At 47.9% G+C, this 18,359-nt stretch overlaps 1 protein-coding gene across 15 annotated transcripts in view; it reads right to left on the reverse strand.

Moving 5' to 3' along the window:
* Window positions 1-274: 274 nt before the first annotated feature.
* Window positions 275-18,359, reverse strand: part of ATXN7L1 (ataxin 7 like 1) — a 260,215-nt gene continuing 242,130 nt past the window's right edge. For 3 of the 15 annotated variants that reach the window (XM_060414997.1, XM_012176688.4, XM_060414999.1), the window contains 6 exons: window positions 17,383-17,578; window positions 13,693-13,814; window positions 11,943-12,248; window positions 8,558-9,497; window positions 5,712-5,786; window positions 275-3,791 (listed from right to left, as the gene is read on the reverse strand). In XM_060414997.1, coding sequence (XP_060270980.1) covers window positions 3,750-3,791; window positions 5,712-5,786; window positions 8,558-9,497; window positions 11,943-12,248; window positions 13,693-13,814; window positions 17,383-17,578 — 1,681 coding nt within the window. In that variant the 3' untranslated portion in view covers window positions 275-3,749. Of the gene's footprint in view, window positions 5,787-8,557; window positions 9,498-11,942; window positions 12,249-13,692; window positions 13,815-17,382; window positions 17,579-18,359 lie in introns of all 15 variants that reach the window. The other 12 variants (XM_060415001.1, XM_012176693.4, XM_060415003.1 and 9 more) reach the window with 5 other exon arrangements.

Consider the following 18,359-nt stretch of genomic DNA (forward strand, 5'->3'; position numbering starts at 1 on the left):
TAATGCATCTTATCATGTATTTATGTACCATCTCCCCTACCGGTGCCTTCAGAAAGCATCTGGGACTGTATCTGTTTCTCTTCACTGAGCAGAGTGCCTAGCTCAGAGGCCGCCACAAATGGGATGCTCCATAAATACCTGTTGAATGAACTCTCTCTTCTACACCTTAAATGTGGGTTCTGGCAGGAAGGCTTATCTGGTGAGGACACATACACCCAGAAGAATAAAAAGCAATACCCTAAATCTACATTTTATGAAAACCCAAAGACGTTGATTTACAAACATATAAATTATTTTATTTACAAAGCCATGTTACAAAAAAAAAAAAAAAAAGGCAAAAGAAAAAAAAATACAATCGCTCACTGGAGAATGTCTCCAGGCCTGGTGCTGCACCACGGCAGTATCAATAGATACATGTTTGTTCTTTCCTTTTTAAAACTGTAAGCCATAGAATTTACTATTTACACCTACTTTAGACATTTATTCTGCTTACATTATCACAGGCATGGAATGAATTCTATCTGATAGTGCTAATACATAAAGGTGCGGGACAAAGAAGGAAAATACTTAGTGTTACAAAATATGGATCGTAGAAAAGAAACCCACTCCACAAGTGTGGCATCTGTTTAGAATGTTTGGACATGCTTTCTTCAAAATTTCTGGAAAAGGTTCTAAAATTGGTAGTAGGAAAGGACAAATGAGCAGGTGCAAATTCTCCTCTGTGCAACAACAGTTATTGAATATACCCCATGACTGACCAGCTACATAAAACCCACAGAGTTTTGTTAAAGTGCCATGGGCTGACAGCATAACAAAATAGAAGGTGTAAATAGAAAATTTCTTTTTTTTCCTTTTTTAAAACAAGAGTTCACTGAGAATCAGCAATAATAGAATATGCTGTATAAACTATTCTCTACAAAGGTTGATCAGCATTATTTACAATTGGTACATTGATACAAAAGAAGGCATACAAGTTATCCAGGTCGCTTTTTTTTATGGCTGACAGGTCTATGCATTGCGTTACGCTTTTAACAACCAGAGCTTTCGAGCCTCTATGGCTGGCGACAAGTCACAAGATCTTCAGGCAGATGGGGGTGTGTGCAGTCAAGGGGCTAGGAGAGAGGGCTGAGTGGGGTGTGCAGAACAGAAGTACCCAAAGGATATTCCCCCAATAATGCTTTATAGGCTGGTCCAGTTGAACTCCATCCAAACAAACTGAAAGAAAACCTTTTATTTGCATTCCATTTTTCAAGCTGTGAGTTTTGAATACATCATTATAAAGTAAACCTGTAGCTGACTGTGAAGGAAGAAACACCGTGGGTTTTCCCTTTTTGCTCAGTTTCCAGAAATGTCCTCACCTTGGTCAGAGCCAGTCTTTCACCAAGTAAGCAGCATTCAGTGGGGAGCCTCTTAATTCCAGCTTGCAATTCAAGATGTAGAGAGCTAAAATGTTTAAAATCCATTGAATTGCTCCTTTAGTCCCTGTCGAGACATTATTTCTCAGAAGCAGCCACTTAATCTCTCAACCTTTGTTTTCCCTCTTGAGTGTAAGAGTTTGTAAATCAGAGGGTTATTTTGTTGCTGAGATTTTTTTTTGTTTTCACTCCTGCAAGTATTACAACTCAAAATAAATTATTTAAAAAAAAAACAACAGACTTCTAAAACTGAACGAGACAAAAATTGTGCAAAAATAACAAAGATATGTACATACTTTTCAGTCTGAAGAAATGTACAATAAAAACATAATTCAAAGAACATTTTAAAAATATAAACATTGCTTCAACTTTCCTAAGTTTCATATTGTTTCTGAAACTATTCTGGTCAGTTAGCTCTGTAATATAGTAAAACATAAATTATTACAAAATTAACACTATAAAAATTTACTTTAAGAATATCTTCTAAACTTTTTTCAAAGGGTCTAACCTTGTTTATAATTTCTTAAACATTTATAAGTCTTAAAATCTGCCTTAACCTTTTTTTTTAAAAAAGAAAAAGTAACAATCTTCCCTTCAATTTGCAGTCTTTTTTTCCCAAGATGGAAATAAACAAGCATATAAGTGCACTTTTAACACTGTAGAAATAAAAATGAATTCATCTGAACTAATGTCCTAGTACCTAATATCAACTCCTGATTTTTTAAAAAATCATTTTATATTAAAAACTTTAGTAATCCTATTAAGAAACACTGTCAGTGCAATTCCATTGATGCAAATCACTCCGCTTGCCTCCCGTCTTTGCAAAATCGAATCATATGGTGAAATTTAACAGTAGTCTGATCTTTGGGTTTGGAGGGAATGGGAAAGAAAACTTTAGGGTAGGGATGAGGGTTTACACCCAGCGGCAAAACTGGCATTCATATCTGACTTACGGATGAAGCAAAAACTCCTAGTATCTCTTCCATTATACTGTACACAAAGTTACATGATTCATAGCACAGAACACCTATTTTTATATGGGGAATTCCTTTCCTGATTACAATTCCCAATTAGAGCTTATGGTATTGTTTCTTTCAGAACTCCAGTGTGAACAGTTTCGTAGCTGCAGGCCTCCGGCTTCTCCCTTCTGGCTCTTCTCCATAAGTGGTGGCCTTACCATTCTTTCCTGGGTGGCTGTGTTGGAATGGGGGCCTCTGGCCAAGGGCATGGTGGTGGGTGGGCAATGTTAGTATTTATTCTCAACAGGGGTTTGGCAATTAACCCTCCACAGCAGTTTTCCCTCAAGCCCTTTCTTCTGGTCCTGCTTTTCTCCTCTTGTCAAGCCCCAGAGGGCAGCTTGAGAACTTCCACTGCCCTGGGTACCATTCCTCCTCCTGAGTGGCTTCCTGAGGTCTTGTGCCCCTTTCCCTGGAATTCTTCCCCCCAGTGACTTGCTCGGCTTTATGCCCTTGGACACGGTGCTCTGGGAGGGATTGTGTAGCATGCAGGCCTAACAAGCTCAGATGATCACAGTTACCCAATTCCCACCATCTTTTGAGGATGTCTTTTCCTACCCCCACACCATTCTTCCTGCAACCTTGTAGGTCTGTTGCTGCCCCTGTCCCTAACCCAGTACATCTGTGAGCTGCACAGCTACACAGTGGTACTGAGTGAGCCCCATCATTAAATGCTGCTGTTCTCAGCTTTGCGTCTGGTTCCTGCTATTATGCTTCCCTAGAAACCTGATGGGGACACTTGGCCCACCCTCCAGCTCTCTGCTCCCCAAACACAGGAGGCTCCCCAGCAAAGCCCCTCCCCCATCAACACGCTGTCCAGAGGGGAAGTATGAGAGCTTGTTCCTCTGATGGCCAGTGGGGACCCAGAGAGTGGCAGGCAGGAGGGGACGGGAGGGAAAGATGGAAGAGCCCAAGGAAAGGAGCACTGAACGTGCTCAAGTTCAAGAGTTTCAGACGAGGCCAACCAGGAACAGACATTCTGCAATGTCTGCTCTTGTGGCTGGAGCAAAATGACGCAGTAGCAACATCAGAAGCTAGATGAATGACTCCAAACTTGGAAGAAGGTATACACATGGCAAATGAAAGAACGGAAACAAAACACTGGTACTTGTTTTCTGTAAATCTCAAATTCACGTTCTTTTGCCTTTTTCTTTTTGCCCCAAAACTAAAAATTGGTCAATTAAAAAAAGAAGAAAGGCCAGAGCCACATGTAGGGCACAGGAAACAGCCTCTCCCCCACTGCCCACTCCCCTCCCTCTTCTGGCTGGGGTGGGGTCCCGTGGCCAGGCATTGGTTTGGAATTGGCTTCAGAGTCTTGTTATGGAAGAGTCCTTATCCTGCCCGTTCTGTTTGTGTTCTTCTAGGAAAGAAAAGAAAAAAGAAAAAGCTTGTTTCAAAAACATACATTTGGGGTTACCTACAAGAGTTCAAAAAGATAGCCTCATTTCCTCATCTATAATAAAAAGGACACCATGCCACTTCCTGCCTTCAGCAAAAGCCAGCTGTCATGAGCCAATGAGGTGACTGAAGCAAAGGACTCGGTAAATGGAAGGTAGCCACAAAGATCCCAGCTGTGGAGGAAAGCACAGGGACAAATCCTGAAGATTCACGGGGCTCCTCTCCAGGAGGGAGGACTAGGATAGCTGATCTGTCTTCTTTGTTTTGTTTTTCTGTCCATCTTTTCCTAGCTAACCCACAGAGAGCATGGAGAATTACCCAAGGAGGAAAATATAGTGCTGGGCTAAGCATAAAGGCTTTGATTATACAGGTTTGGTTCAAGTTCCTTCACCTTCATCTGCAAAATGACATTTTGTCCCCAACAAGACCAGTTTGTTAAAAGGTTGAAACGTATGTAATGTATGTGAGGGGCAGAGCACAGCACCTACAGAGGAAGAGCTCAACAAGAGAGAGGTGTTGGTGTTATTGTTACATTCAGTTAGGCTGTCTGTTAAACCCCACTGTGGGTTTCCAGCTGTTGTGCCTGGAACTGGTGATGGCACAGGTGCCTGCAAAGGGTCAAAGTGGAGTCTCCAGGCACACCTTGCAACCCTTTCAGGAGGCCTGCTATCAACAGGCAGATTCCTGGAGCCCTTCCTTCATCCTAGTACAGAGGATGGGCTGCAGGTGCTCAGTGCAAACCCCACCACAAATGACTCAAACTGCTGGAGATGCACTCCCTGATCTGAGGATACAAACTGTTCCCTATTAACCTTCACCCACACTCCACCCAAGGTCTGTGGGGAAAAAACAAAGTGCAGAAAAACACTGTAATTTTGTATCTATGACACATATGGCACTTCTAAGACAATGTAACAGCCATACACATATTTTTTTCCCATCATGTACAACCCTCCCTGGCCTCCCCAGGACGTGCACACACTCCACTGGAGAAAATCACATCTACACTGTTTACACACCTCAAGTTTATAAAAAAAAAAAACCTCTTAAATCTACCCTGAACAGTTCCACCATGAAACCACATCCTGAAATCACATAGCTACAGCTCACCAGAAGCCTCGAGAAAGTGCTGACCGATGTCTGCCAAGAGTTAAGGCCCGTTAGTCAACAGCACCTTATTTAATGTTCACAGCGACCTCAGAAGGTAGGTGTCGATTTTGCCATTTAACGTATGAAAACCTGCGACTGAGAGAAGTAATCCGCCCAGTTTCATGCAACTGCCAACAGTAAATGGAGAAGGCACCCCACTCCAGTACTCTTGCCTGGAAAATCCCATGGATGGAGGAGCCTGGTGGGCTGCAGTCCATGGGGTCGCGAAGAGTCAGACACGACTGAGCGACTTCACTTTCACTTTTCACTTTCATGCACTGGAGAGGGAAATGGCAACCCACTCCAGTATTCTTGCCTGGAGAATCCCAGGGACGGGGGAGCCTGGTGGGCTGCCGTCAATGGGGTCATACAGAGTCGGACACGACTGAAGCGACTTAGCAGCAGCAGCTAACAGTAAAAGCTAGCATTTGTGTGTGTTAGGGCTCAGGCGTTTTGTAGAGGCTTTATGTCAATAAATTAATTTAATCCTCACAAAAGCCGCATGAGAGAGAGGTCATAATGAGCCCATCTTACAGACAGGAAACTCAAGCACAGAGAAATGAGGTAACTTGCCCAGGGGCACACACAAGCAATTACCAGAAGGCCTGGTTTTAGACTCCGGGCAGCCATTTTCCTAACCGGAGATGAGATGTGAACCAGAGTCTGACCCCGAAGCCCACGTTCTTTCCACCCTGCTGAAGACCCTATGGACTTCTGCCCCCCAGTAACTTACCGGTCGGCTGTGTCCTGGGCTGGATATGCTTGAAGGACTGGATTGTGACAAAGCTAGGCTGCTATTTTTCCCAACCTGAAAGACACCAGTGAAGCCTTCCTCAGACACGGGCGTCAGCTGGGGACAGAGTCCCGGATACCACGAGTCGCGAGGGGAGAGGAGGAGGCCTCACGGTACCTCGCAGGCTCTCCTCCTGTGGTGTGGAACTCGTGTTTCCACCTTAAACGTCAGAGAAAACGGGTGTGTTTCAGGGGGCCTCCACCACGCCCCTCTCATCCCAGAGGGAAAATTGAGGGGAACTCTCAAGCCGTTTCCCGGACGTGCAGACTGCAAGTTTTCTGGAGGAGGCCCAGGTTTCCCACGTATGACTGCGGTTCCTGACCCATCTCGTCTCAGGCCCAGGCTCCCCTGGACTGGCTGAGAAGGAATGCCCGGGTCCTTTCTAAGTTTTCCCAGCACACCCCACGTCGTTAAGAAACACGGCCAGAGGCACAGCTTAAGCCCAGGCCTGCCTAACTTGCCCCCGGGGCGTGCGGGCGTGGCCGTCGTGCCCGCGGTGGGCGGAGTCCTCAGGGGAGGAGTTCGCGCTACTCCCCTTTGCATTGACACCTGCCTTACCTTCGCAGTCTTGTTTTTTGGTTCAATTTAGTATCTCCGTGGCAAATTCTGGGGCCTTACAACTACCAGATGCAACTAAACAGATCCCCTATTGGTCCCCAAAGCATATTTTACCTTGAATTTCTCACCCTCATGCCACGTCTGGCCCAGTCTCCTGATTTCCCCAAGGGCCCAAGATTTCCCCAAAGGCCTAAGATTTCCCCAAGGGCTTCCCGAAGGGCTTTCCCCAACACCTGGAAATCACCGGTGGTGACCCTGGACAAAGCCTTTTCTTAATGGCCTGGTGACAAGCACCCAGATATCAGCTGCAATAGAGAACCAACACTGACTAGCTCCAAGGCAGCCATTACATTCATCCACTCTTTTTGATTTCCCTCCTGATGAGCACTCTATCTGATGAAGGCTTGTCTGTGCCTTTCACCACTGGTTTTGACTAATTCAGCATGCTTACAAAACATTTCATATGGTCCTGCATCAAAGAATCAACAGTGCCACATTTACTCAAGACAAAGGCACTCCACCCATACAGAGGTACTCCATCAATAGAGACAGAGATGAAAAGTCCAGACTCCAGAGGCAAACTGCCTGGGTGTAAATCCCAGCCCTAACTTACTCGCTGTGTGACTTTGGGCACATTATTCAACATTCCTGTGCCTTGGTTTACTCATCTGTAAAATGGTGGTAATAACAGGTGAAGATTAGATGAATATATGAAGGGCTTGGACCAGAGCCCAGGCCATTAAGTAACAGTTAGCTGCTAGAACTTCACTGAAAACAGGTGGCACTATAGCCTTGCTGCTCAGTTTGTGGCCAGCACACCAGTGCAGCAGCACTGCCTGGTGTCTGTTAGAAATGCAGACTCTCAGGATTCGCCCCAGACCTGCTGATTCAGAATGTGCACTTTATTGAGAATCCCCTGGTGATTCATGTGCACATTCAAGTTTAAGAAGCCCTGGATCTGCCCTCCATCCTGAGACCTGGAGATGGCATGGACGAGCAGTTATTAGTTTCAGGGTGGGGGTGCCTGGTGGGTTCTGGTCCCTCTCCCCAGCTCCCCTGCAACTGCAGATGTGTGCAATTGTCTGGGCCCTGATGAGAGGACCTATGTTCCCCTTGCAAACTTGGCCTTGGGTTGCAGCTTGTCTGGCCCTTGAGATCCAAAATTGCTTTTCTCCCACATTTGCTTGTGTTTTGTAAATCCCCCTCAAGAGTTTCTCTTCATGAGGTTTAAACAAGTCACACAAAAAGATGATGAAAACCATGAAAACATCTTTTAAACAGTTGCCTCTCATGCCTCCAAAGCCCTCACTCCCAGACAGGGCTGGAGCCCACCGAATTCTATCAGCCTGGGGCTGCTGATACAGTCCATGCACACTGTCCTGCAAGGTCCCTCCCACTGGACTCAGCTCGCAGAGACCCCAGGCAGCCCTTCCCTACCTCTGCTCCTTCCTCTACACACAAATGACACCAGAGTTGGGTGGGAGAGTTTCCTAAACAGCAATCCTGGCTGGAGAAGAAGGGGGAGACTTGAGGATGAGAACAAGGCTCCAGGGAAAAAACATGTGTTCTTCATGGACCACATCCCACTCCCCCAAGCTTCCCTCACAACACCCTTATCTGTGTGTAGTGGCCTGGAACACTTCTGTGCCAGGTGGTGTGAGCTGCAGTGTTACTTCAGGAAGTAAAGAGTTATCTTAGGGGTAGGGAGCCTGGTAAAGTGAGAAGCATAGCACCTCCCCCCAGGTGGCACCCAGGTCATTATGTAACCTGCTAGGCCCTGGGTTCTTCCTAAGGGGATGCCAATAGATCATACTGCTTGGCAACAGAACTCTTCAGTGAAATCATCCAGACTGACAATAGAGCGAGGTGGGGAGCTCAGAATCTCTCTGTGCCTTAGTCTGCTCATCTGTAAAGTGGTGATTACAACAGCATCAACTGCGCTGGGCTGTTGTGAGGATTAAATGAGGTGATACTCATATAGGACTCAGAACAGCACCTAGCACATAGTGGATACTATACAAAGTGTCTGTTACATAAACTTATCTCAGAGCAAGGGGTGGAATCGCCTAGAGGGAGATCAAGGAGGGGACTCATGCTTGTGTTACCTATCTGGGCCACCTGTTTGGACCACTTGGCTAAGCGGGGGTGGGGGGAGGGGGTGCTGCCCGGTTCCCCAACCCCCCTCCCTGGGCAGTGCCAGGAGGCTCCTGGAAGGACGGGCCCCTTACCTGCCGAGAGGAGGTGCTGTTAACAGGATCGGGCACCGGAGCAAGAAGGCTGGGCGGGTTCTTTCTGTGAACGCTATTCATTCCAGGCATTTTAGTGATTTTACAGGCTTTGCTACTAGAACTTGAGTTCTTACGCTTTTTTCCTTCTGATTTGTCAAAAGAGAGGGGCAGAGAAGACACAGCATTGTGTGAGGCCAGAGAGAGGTCCCCTGCAAGGGTGGGCACAGAGAGGGGACAGGAGTCACTGCTGCCGCCCCCAGAGCCCACGTGTCTCACTAGGTCCGTGGGGCCGCCAGGCAGCGAGGTCCGTCCTGAGGGCTCCAGTTTGGCACTGAGTGGGCTCACCCCATTGTTTGAGTTGTGCACAGACAGACTGTTATAGGGAGGGGCCGCCTGATAGGAGTTCAAAGCAGAACTGGCATTCAAAACACAGTTCTTTTTGTGGGGCCCTGACAATGGGGAGGCGAGGGATGTCTGCAGGGGTAATGAGGAGGAAGATGAGGAAGTCGAAGACTGCGGCTTCCTCTTTTTGTTACTTGGAGACTCGTCGCTACGGGCGGACAGGTCTTTGACTTTTGAGGATTTGCTGGTTTTGGTTTTGGATGGCTTGTGGGATGGGGAAGCGATGACGGCTGGTATCGGGGACACGGCAGGTGGGGCCTTGAAGGTTGAGTCCATGATGCTGAGGGTTGCGGCCACATGAGGGAAAGCTGTGGTGTGTGACATGAGGGCGCTCGGGTCCGGCGATGTCACAAAAGCTGCATTTGAGAGCATGGCTGATGTCATTATGTAAGAAGAGGTGAGTCTCGAGCTGATGGGAGCTGAAGGAAGATACACAGCACTGGGGTTGCTGAAAGGCTGTAAAACGGATGCTGGAACAGGGGTGGTGAGGTGGGCTGCTGGCGAGGGCATGGGGCTATCTGCCGCAGGAGGGATCTTCCTAAACGTGAGAGAAGAGTGAAAGAGAAACAGTGAGAAATAGGCTTCGCATTGCTCCAGAAGCTCGATTAAGTGTGAGCATCAGGGCTACAGAGAAAACGCTGGTGGAAACCAGACTATGGAAAATGAAGCCTTGAAGGATGGCGAAATCTGATTTATGGCCCTTCCCTATGGTTTCCCCCCATTGCAACATCCAGCAAACTAGTTTTAATCACTTTCAGGTTTTCAGATCCTTTTCTCCATGCTTGGCTATTGGATACTGGCTGATTTGGGTTCCCGAATAAAAGGCGAATGTTAATTAGAATAGAAATTGCCCCAACAGTATCCCCCTGTTTTCTTGCCCCTGGCAGTGATGAAGGTGATTTTTAATGAGAGGTGGTCGTTTCACACTTAGGTCCTGGCTTGAAGAAGGGTGAGGACGGGGCTGTGCCACCTGCACATGGGGGCCAGAGCACCCCCCCGTGCCCCTGCAGCCTCTGCCCCCCTGCCTCCACACCCTGCTCTTGACTGGACTCACCGCTCTCCTCCCAGGCCAGTCTGCCCCTGCATGTGCTGTCTACAGTCTCTGGTGACCCTGTAGAGAGGCACTTCTGCATTTGCTCCTCTTCCCCTTGCTCTGCCTCCCACTCAGTCAGGAGTGGTCACTGGGGTATGGCTGTTCTTCAGCAGGTCTTCCTGTCCCCGGGTTAAGAAGTGGGGAAGGTAGAGGAATCCTCATAGATCCAGAGAAGGGGACCAAGAATTTCTAGTTTGTTCTGAAGGTAAATGCAGGAGAACACATGAATGGGGGGGTCCTTCCTGAAAGCTGGAGTGGGGGTACCTGGGAAAAAACTCTCTGCCTCCTACACTCTGTGGAGCCCAGGCCAGCACCAGGTAGAGGGTCAACCTGGGAGTCTCCCCACAAACTCCATCTTTTGACTCATGACAGAAACAGCTTCTGCTTCCAAGCCGAGGCCTTGGTTCATGTTGCTACTCCTCTGGGGACCAGGAGGAGCATGGGCGTTCGGGGTCACCATGTCCCTGACTTTTCAGGAAAGGATACAGACCTCAGGAGAGAGGAAACTGAACTCAGGAGCCAAGTGCATACTTTCAAACAGGTTCTTTCCTGTTTCTCACCTTACTCACCCCTCCCTGTTTCTACTGGAAGTAATTTTCTTTGTAGCTGGGGCTCCCCAGAAATTAGGCACTAGCTCTGCCTCTTGGAAAGCAGCACTTGAAGGCGGGCAGGTGTGAGGTGGTGCCTCCCTTCAGCAGCAGGACAAGGCAGGGAACTCTGGAAAGAGGCCCCGCTGAGGAGGACACGCCTCTCCTAGCCCTGCTCTCTCCAAGGATTCCGCTTTCTGCCTGTAATTTGGTGAGGCCCATGGCTTCCATCTCTAGGGTGGAATCCAGGGGGATCCTTGAATACACGAGTGCAGTGTCCTCGAAATCATCAGCCTAAGATCCAATATAGGAGAAAAATGTTGCCAAACTCAGCGTGGCCATAATGGTGTTTGAAAAACCTATTTTCTCTCAAGCCTAAAGAGGGTAAAAGATGCTGTCAACACTAAACAAGGGCTCCATTAATAGTACTTGTTGCAATGAATGAATGACTGAATGGATGGATGGGTGGGTGGGTGGTGGATGGGTGAGCGGATGAATTCTCAGCAGCAATACAACAAAGCATGCCAGCCAAGGACTCCCATAAATCAGATGAGAAAGGCCTAAACACACCCTTAGAACTGTCTGGCACTGCACCACCCCTCTCTAACAGCACCAGGGCCCATTTCTCAGAGGGTGCAATGTCCGCACACCACATCGTCTCTGCTGGCTGCCGCCTCCTGTGGTTCTCCAGGCATCCCACTCAATCTTTCCTTCACTCAAGTTTTGTACCAGCTAAAATACGGGTAGGAGTCCATATGGGCAGAGTTCTGGTAGTTACTTGTAATAAAAAGTTATTTACAAATACCAGATGGCTCATTTAGAGAGGGCCCCGATCGATGACCATAAGTGGGATCCATCTGAGCGTCCTGATCTGGTGTTTCCCCATTACAGAGTCTACACTCAGGTTTCAGCCTATGCTGACCAGAGCTGAAGTCCTCAGCCTGTCCTGGCTGACACTCAGCACTGGGATGGGCGCTATTTTTCTGCACACTTCCTACCTCTTCCCTTCCTCCCCGCACTCATCTTAAGTGGACAGCAGAGGCAGGAGGGGCGGAGGGGCAGAGGGCAAAGCAGGGTGAGGGGCATGTGGCAGCTCACTGTCCCCGGGAACCCCTTCCCCCATGCTAGACAGTTCATGTGCTTTTCAGGTGCCAAATGGCAGTGGATTTCAGCTTGGTGGGCTGTGTCCCAGTTGCAGCTTTGCACACTGGCCTAGGGAAGTCCCATACAAAAGCCCCCAGATGCGAATAAATTACAGTGCCCATCCTCCCCTGCCGGCTGGCACGGAGATCCAGATGCTGACCTGGCTGAAAGAGAATACTGTGTTGGCGTCTCCTGATGCAGAGTTAAATGCTTGTTAAAGAAAAAAGAGTCTTGGCCGTTCCTTTTCTTCCTAATGTCTTCCACGCCCCCATCGGCTGCCATCCCTCCAGGTTCGGGCCCGTCGGGGCCTGGGGTTTGGGCAGCGAGGTTGAGAGGGCAGCGGGGTGCTACGCTCTCCAGAGTTGACACCCAGGCAGCCCCAATGTTGCTCAGTGACAGCAGATTTGTTAGGCAAGTCCTGAAAAGGGGGGAGGGACCTGATGCCCTGTGGCTCGGGTTTCTGTGCCTGAGGAGGAAAGGAATATGGACTTGAGCTGACAGGACACCAGGCAGCGAAATACAGATCAACACATTCCTTCCACGTGTCTGGGACTAACACTTCCACAACACAGGAGAGCACAGAGCTGCAGGCCACCAGGGCCAGCTGCCATGCTGGGGGACCCGCGCACAGGGTTCAGTCACCCGACACCAGGAATACGGGAACCCCGCATGCAGCCCATTGGGTGCCGCTCAGAAAGGACACAGGTAGAAAACGGGTGCCCTTGAGAAGAAACCATAAGCTTCTCTTGTGGCCCTTTCCTACTTCACAAGAAGTGTCAATGTGTCATCCTAAGTCTGCTCGGAGAGCTTACAGCACACTCAGTGGGGCTTACTTCTAGAAGTTCTGGAAGCTCTCAGGGCATCGTGATGAATAGGGGCTGAGGGGCCATCACTGTCTGGGAGAGAGGAGGCGACCTGGGAACAGGCAGGTTTTGAATGCTCTTCCCATCCTACCCTAGTACCTGGTACTGTTTCTCGGGAATACCTTCCCAGCCTTTCCTGGGCTTCACTGGGCAGACTGAGGGGTTCGATGTTTGGCTTTCCTGGACCATCTGGGCCTAGAGCTGAGGGATCCACGATTCTACAGATTATGAGATCTTAAAAGCTCACCTTTGCAGGAGCAGGGGGAGCTGGAGATCGCCAGGGGGTCAGCCTGGCATTACCAAGTGTCCAGAATGGCAGTTCCTTATGTGCTGTGCTTTGAGAGGACCTAGCGTGTCACTCTGTACAACAGCATTGCATTTCCCTAAGCCAAAAAGGCTTTTTCCCTTTTTATGAATCTATTAAAATGTAAACACATCGAGAGGTGTTGGAGAATAAAAAGACCATAGAGAAATGGAACATAAGTTCAGTTTGGGGTAGAGAGAAGTATGTAGAGAGGTGAGGAGAGAGACCTAGGGATGTGGGAAGGGCCAAAGACAAGCTTAACCAACTTGGCAACATGGTCCTGGATCTGCCCTGTTGGCCACGCTGTGTAGTTTTTCATAGGACATTAAACAATTACAAATTGGTCAATAACCATTACGAAAGTTTCAATATCAATATCTAGCATTAACATTACAAACAGAAGGATATTCTTAATATCCTTAGATAGTCTTAGTTATGGCAAAAAGGCCCTTTAACACTGTTAAATAAACAAGGTCTTATCTAATACCTTTCCATTTAGTTAGAAGATTACCAACACAAAAGTTATCTCCAAAGAAGATAAAACATACCACATTGTAGTTGTCTCTGAAAAACTACAGGCAAGCCACCAAGAGGGGCTGACGTTCAAGAATTAATCATGAATTCTGATTTCAGAATCATTTCATTCAATAAAAAGCCAACTAGGGACATTCATTTAGAAAACTGGGGTTCAGAGGGTTGTGGGGCAGCTCAAATCTCATAGTGCACAAAAACTGCTCACTTACTTCCACATCTGTGAATTCAAGTGTTTTTCTACCATGGAGTTTAGTGCGAATCGAAAACGATCCCATCTTCTATCAAACACATAGTACCCTCGTCCCATGAGGCGACTCCCAAATGAGCAAAACTGTGAGGGGGAAGAAAAAACCACATTTTTAACTTTGATTACAGGTTAATAAGCTAATACAAGCCACACAGAGACAAATAACATTTACATAAAAACACACAGGGGTACAGTTTTCCTCAAAATAAAGAAGCAAATAGTACCGAAGCCAAAAATATTTCTGTGTGAGCTCCCAGATTTTCTGCAGAACCTCACAGGGTGAGTCAACAATAGTGACATTCAACTGTCTGTGGCACTGAGGGTTACCTTCTCCGTCCCGGAGACTGAGCCAGCACTTTCAGTTGAAAAATAAACAAACCAACAGCAACAGTAGCCAGGACAATGGTTCAGTACCATGGGCCGGTCACATCAGCCATCCTCTCAAGGAAGCCGGGCTTCCCTGCTTCCCATCACAGTAATGGCAACAGCTGGTTCTAAGGTTCTCCTGTTGACAGATCATACCTTTCCTATCCGTTGTCAACAGAGCCACTTCCCTTCCAGCTAGGCTGAACCCCTTCCTCTCCTGGCATCAGCCTCATCTGCCCTCCCATCAGCACTGCCAGGCTGCCTGGGGCACGGCCACTGCTGCTGAGCTCTCCGCTGCTGCTTCCCTGGGCTGCGTCCAGTTCTCCCCTCCCTCAGGGCCTGAACGAGGACTCACCTTTCCAGTCGCCTTTCTCTGACTTACCTTGCCACTCTGAACTCCCACAAACCCCTATACACACTTCAGTACCTTCCACCTGGGAACAGCTACGTGGCTGTTCTATGTGACACTGAATGTTTCTGTGGCGGTCTTGATGACTGCAAGTGTCTAAAGGCCAGAGACCCCCATTCTCTTCTTCTTCCTCCTCAGTAAGAGGCTAGTAGGGATTTAGGCTAAAGGATGGACTATAGAGATAAGGTCCTACAAAGTGTTCAGAGTGAACTCACACTTTAAACACAGGGCTGAAACATGAGCAGTTAGACGGTTAATAAATGTCATTTGATGATGATGTTAGGACACCCAGAAGGCCAGCAGACAGAAACGCAAGAAGGTGACATTTGGCTGGTCAGAGCTCAGGCGAGTTTGCAAGTGACTCTATAACTCAAATGCAGCTCCTCTCCCTCCCCCAGGCCTCTCCCGGCAGCTTCCTGGCCTCCGTCCCAGACACAGTGCTGGGCTGGCACTCATTCCACAAACGCTTCCTGGAACCAGTCTTTGGAACAGTTCTCAGGAGGAAATGCAAGACCTTCCCTTTGTTTTGTTTCTGCTTATGTTTGGGGGTCGGTGGGCAGGGGCTGCACTAAAATCTTGCCACCCATCAAATCTGGTACTCCTGATGAAAAACTCTTTTCCGCACATTAAGTGCTTACTGGCCAAGCCAGAAAACATACAAAGGGAGTTTTCCCACATGGAAGCTGGTCCCCAACAGCATATAGGCACTGGTCCAGGTCCAGACATCTTTTCTTCCTTCGTCTCCTTGCTAAAGACACCCCAAACGAGGGTTCATTACAAAAACTGATTTAATGTATCAGTTGGCCATGAAAGAAAGGACAAAGCAAAGAAACAAATCCATGGCCTTTCCATTTAAATCAGCAAAACAAGAAGGGCACACAAATCTGCCAGGCTCCGAGTTGAGCTAATCCACTGTAGCTTGGCATCATGTCATTTGGACAGAGATCTTGATGTGCTCCAGAGTCTGGCCTTCTGGTAGAGAGCCCTGTCTCACTTTCAGACTTGGAAGCTGGAGGCCTCTTAACTGTCTGCGCTACCTATGCCTCTAGTTCAATAGAGATGCAAGGCTCAGCGCCCCAGAGGCTCCTGTTCTTAATCGCATATGGTGCCCCAGGCACGGCTGTAGCTCCTTGCGGCACGGGCCACTGTGGCAGACCCTACTAGTTGCCAAGCTCATCAACTGCCATCTCAGCCCCAGCTCTCCCTGTTTTTTCCTGGCTAAGAGAACCATGCTTTTGTTCTGATATCTGGCATGGAGCAGTGAGCAGGAAAGGTGGGTTTCTTCCTAGAACCCTGGGATGAATCATGGCTGGGATCATCCTGTGTGCTGTTTTAGTTGCTAAGTCATGTCTGACTCTTTGCGACCCCATGGACTGTGGCCTGCCAGACTCCTCTGTCCATGGGATTCTCCAGGTAAAAACACTGGAATGGGTTAACATTTCCTTCTCCAGGGGATCTTCCCGACCCAGGGATGAAACCTGCATTTCTTACATTGGCAGGCATTTTCTTTACCACTGAACCAAATAGGAAGCCCCATCCTGTGTTCCTACAAGCCTATCCTCTGCCACTGATTGGTATAGGGGTAGGCATGTGACCTGCTTCTGGTGGGTGGAAGGGAAGGTCTGCTGGGAGGGCTCATAGGAACATCTTCTTCCCTAAGAAATGACATAGAGCATCTTAGAGGAAGACTCCCTTCCTGTTGGTCACTTTCCCCACTTTGTAGAATGTGACTTGGTGAGGATGTGACATTGGAGCTGGAGCCAACATATCCAGACTGTGCATGAAAGGCAAAAAGGGTTGGGGAATTCTCCCTCAGCAATACGACATTGAAGAGATGCAGAAACAAGCCTGGAATCACTCACCTCTAGAATTCTTGCTATATAAGACAAGCAAATGGCTGATGCGCATAATGGGTATGAGTTGAGTTTTCTATTACTGACAGTCAGAGGCATTCCTAACTGTCCCTGTTTCTGTACTAGCTGAGAGGTTAAGTCTCAAGCTGTTAGTGAAGCACACCGGTAGAAGTGGGGAGGGCGTCCCTCTCTTGATGCAGGGTTGATTTCACCTACACAGTCCATGGGATCTCAGGACAGTCAGGGCTAACCTTGAAGGCTTCACGCTGGGACCAGAACAAAGCAGCTATGGGGTCCCATGTTTCTAGCCTCCTTGAATTGGCTCTGTTGATGGTAGCACCAGGCATTCCTTTTTTAAGTGCTCAGAGGGCCAACACAAACAAGCTTCCAGCTGATGCTTCCTTATACCTCCCACCTGGATTTCAATGACCTTCTGAATTGTTAAAGTGGACTCTTCCAAGGAACTGGGGAGAAACTGACCTTTTCATTAACCTGCTATCATGCTGACATGAAATGCTTCCTTCTTTCCTACACACACACACACACACACACATGAGTTTTGTGCCATATGGTCATACCTACTAAGAACAATAAAACTCAGAACCAACAGGGAAGAAAACCAGCCAGGGCTGGCACCTGGCACATTGCTCAGACAGACGGTTCCCAAAGCAGGTGAGCCAGACTGATTCTTGAAATCAGAGGCTGCCTTTCAGATGGGCAAGGCAGGAAGGTCAGCTCCCCACCGCTCTTCTATGAACACCATTTCTCAAGCATTATTACTTCAAGGTGCACCATAAATACTCAGGTGTTTACAGGATTATGATCATCTGGGTGCCCTTACCTTTCCTTCTGTGATTTTCAAGGGGATTTCTAAGGCAATCATTCAACTTCAGGGAAAGCCCTTTCAAAAAACACTGTCCTGGAGGCCTCTGCTTAGGAAGGATGCTATCGGAGGACGTAGTCCCCTAAATACCACATAGCACAAGGAGAAAGAAATGCCTGGATGGAAACAGAGGAGGCCTACCGCAAGAGGTCTGGGGTGGTGGGTGGAGAAATGACAGTCTAATAACTTCTCGGATTCATCGGTTCCGTCCATCTCCCCTTCATCACTTGACAGTCGGCTGGCGAGGTCACCTCCAACTGGGGGCAGGGGGGGTTCCGGAGTGTAGCCACTGTGATTTGAAGACGTGCTGCTGCTTATGCTATTTGCAGATGATGGTCTAAGGGCAAGAGAGAGCAAACAGAATAAACTTTTCTGAGGGAAACAGACCCACCCATTTTCATGGAGCTCAGAATCAGAGCAATTAGCCTTCCCAGTACATTTAGGAAGGCAGGTCAATGACAGACGTGCACAAGGGAAAAATTCAGGCTGAGAGGGGTGGCAGCGACCAGCTCTCTACGCGATCGGGTGGAGCTGAGACTCTGCCCTGCCTGAATGCGGGCACCAGGGAAAACTCCACAGTGTAAGCGGAACAGAAAATACGAAAAACAAACTCGTGTGGCAGAGAATTAATTCAACTTAAAACTAGTCATCTATGAATTCAGTGACAACTATTCATTCATTTGCATGTAAGGAATTTACACTTGCCCTGGGTTGCTTCTCTCTGAAAGCAGACCATGATGGGAAGATCAACCAGATAAACAAGCTCAAATCAGTCAACAAAACGTCAGTGATGATGAAAGACAGCCTTACAAACAGAGCTACTGAACTACGACTTTATGACATTGTTACCATACCTACATGAAAAAATGTTTTGTCCCAGATGGGTCCACAATTTCCTCACCCCGAAGCCAAGCCTGTTTCTTAATATCAAGTCACATGTCGTTTAATTGTATCTTCTGAGGGTGAATGTTTCCATTTCATTTTTGACAAGCCACTAGACCCACAGATTGGCATGGCTGACTCAACAGTAGGTGTTGAAGAAATATGTTTCTCAATGAAGGAGTGAATTAATTCCATGTGTATAAACAATCCAGCAGATCTCATCCCAGTCATGGCTA

This window comes from Ovis aries, chromosome 4, assembly GCF_016772045.2.
Source record: "Ovis aries strain OAR_USU_Benz2616 breed Rambouillet chromosome 4, ARS-UI_Ramb_v3.0, whole genome shotgun sequence".
Classification (NCBI taxonomy): Eukaryota; Metazoa; Chordata; class Mammalia; order Artiodactyla; family Bovidae; genus Ovis; species Ovis aries.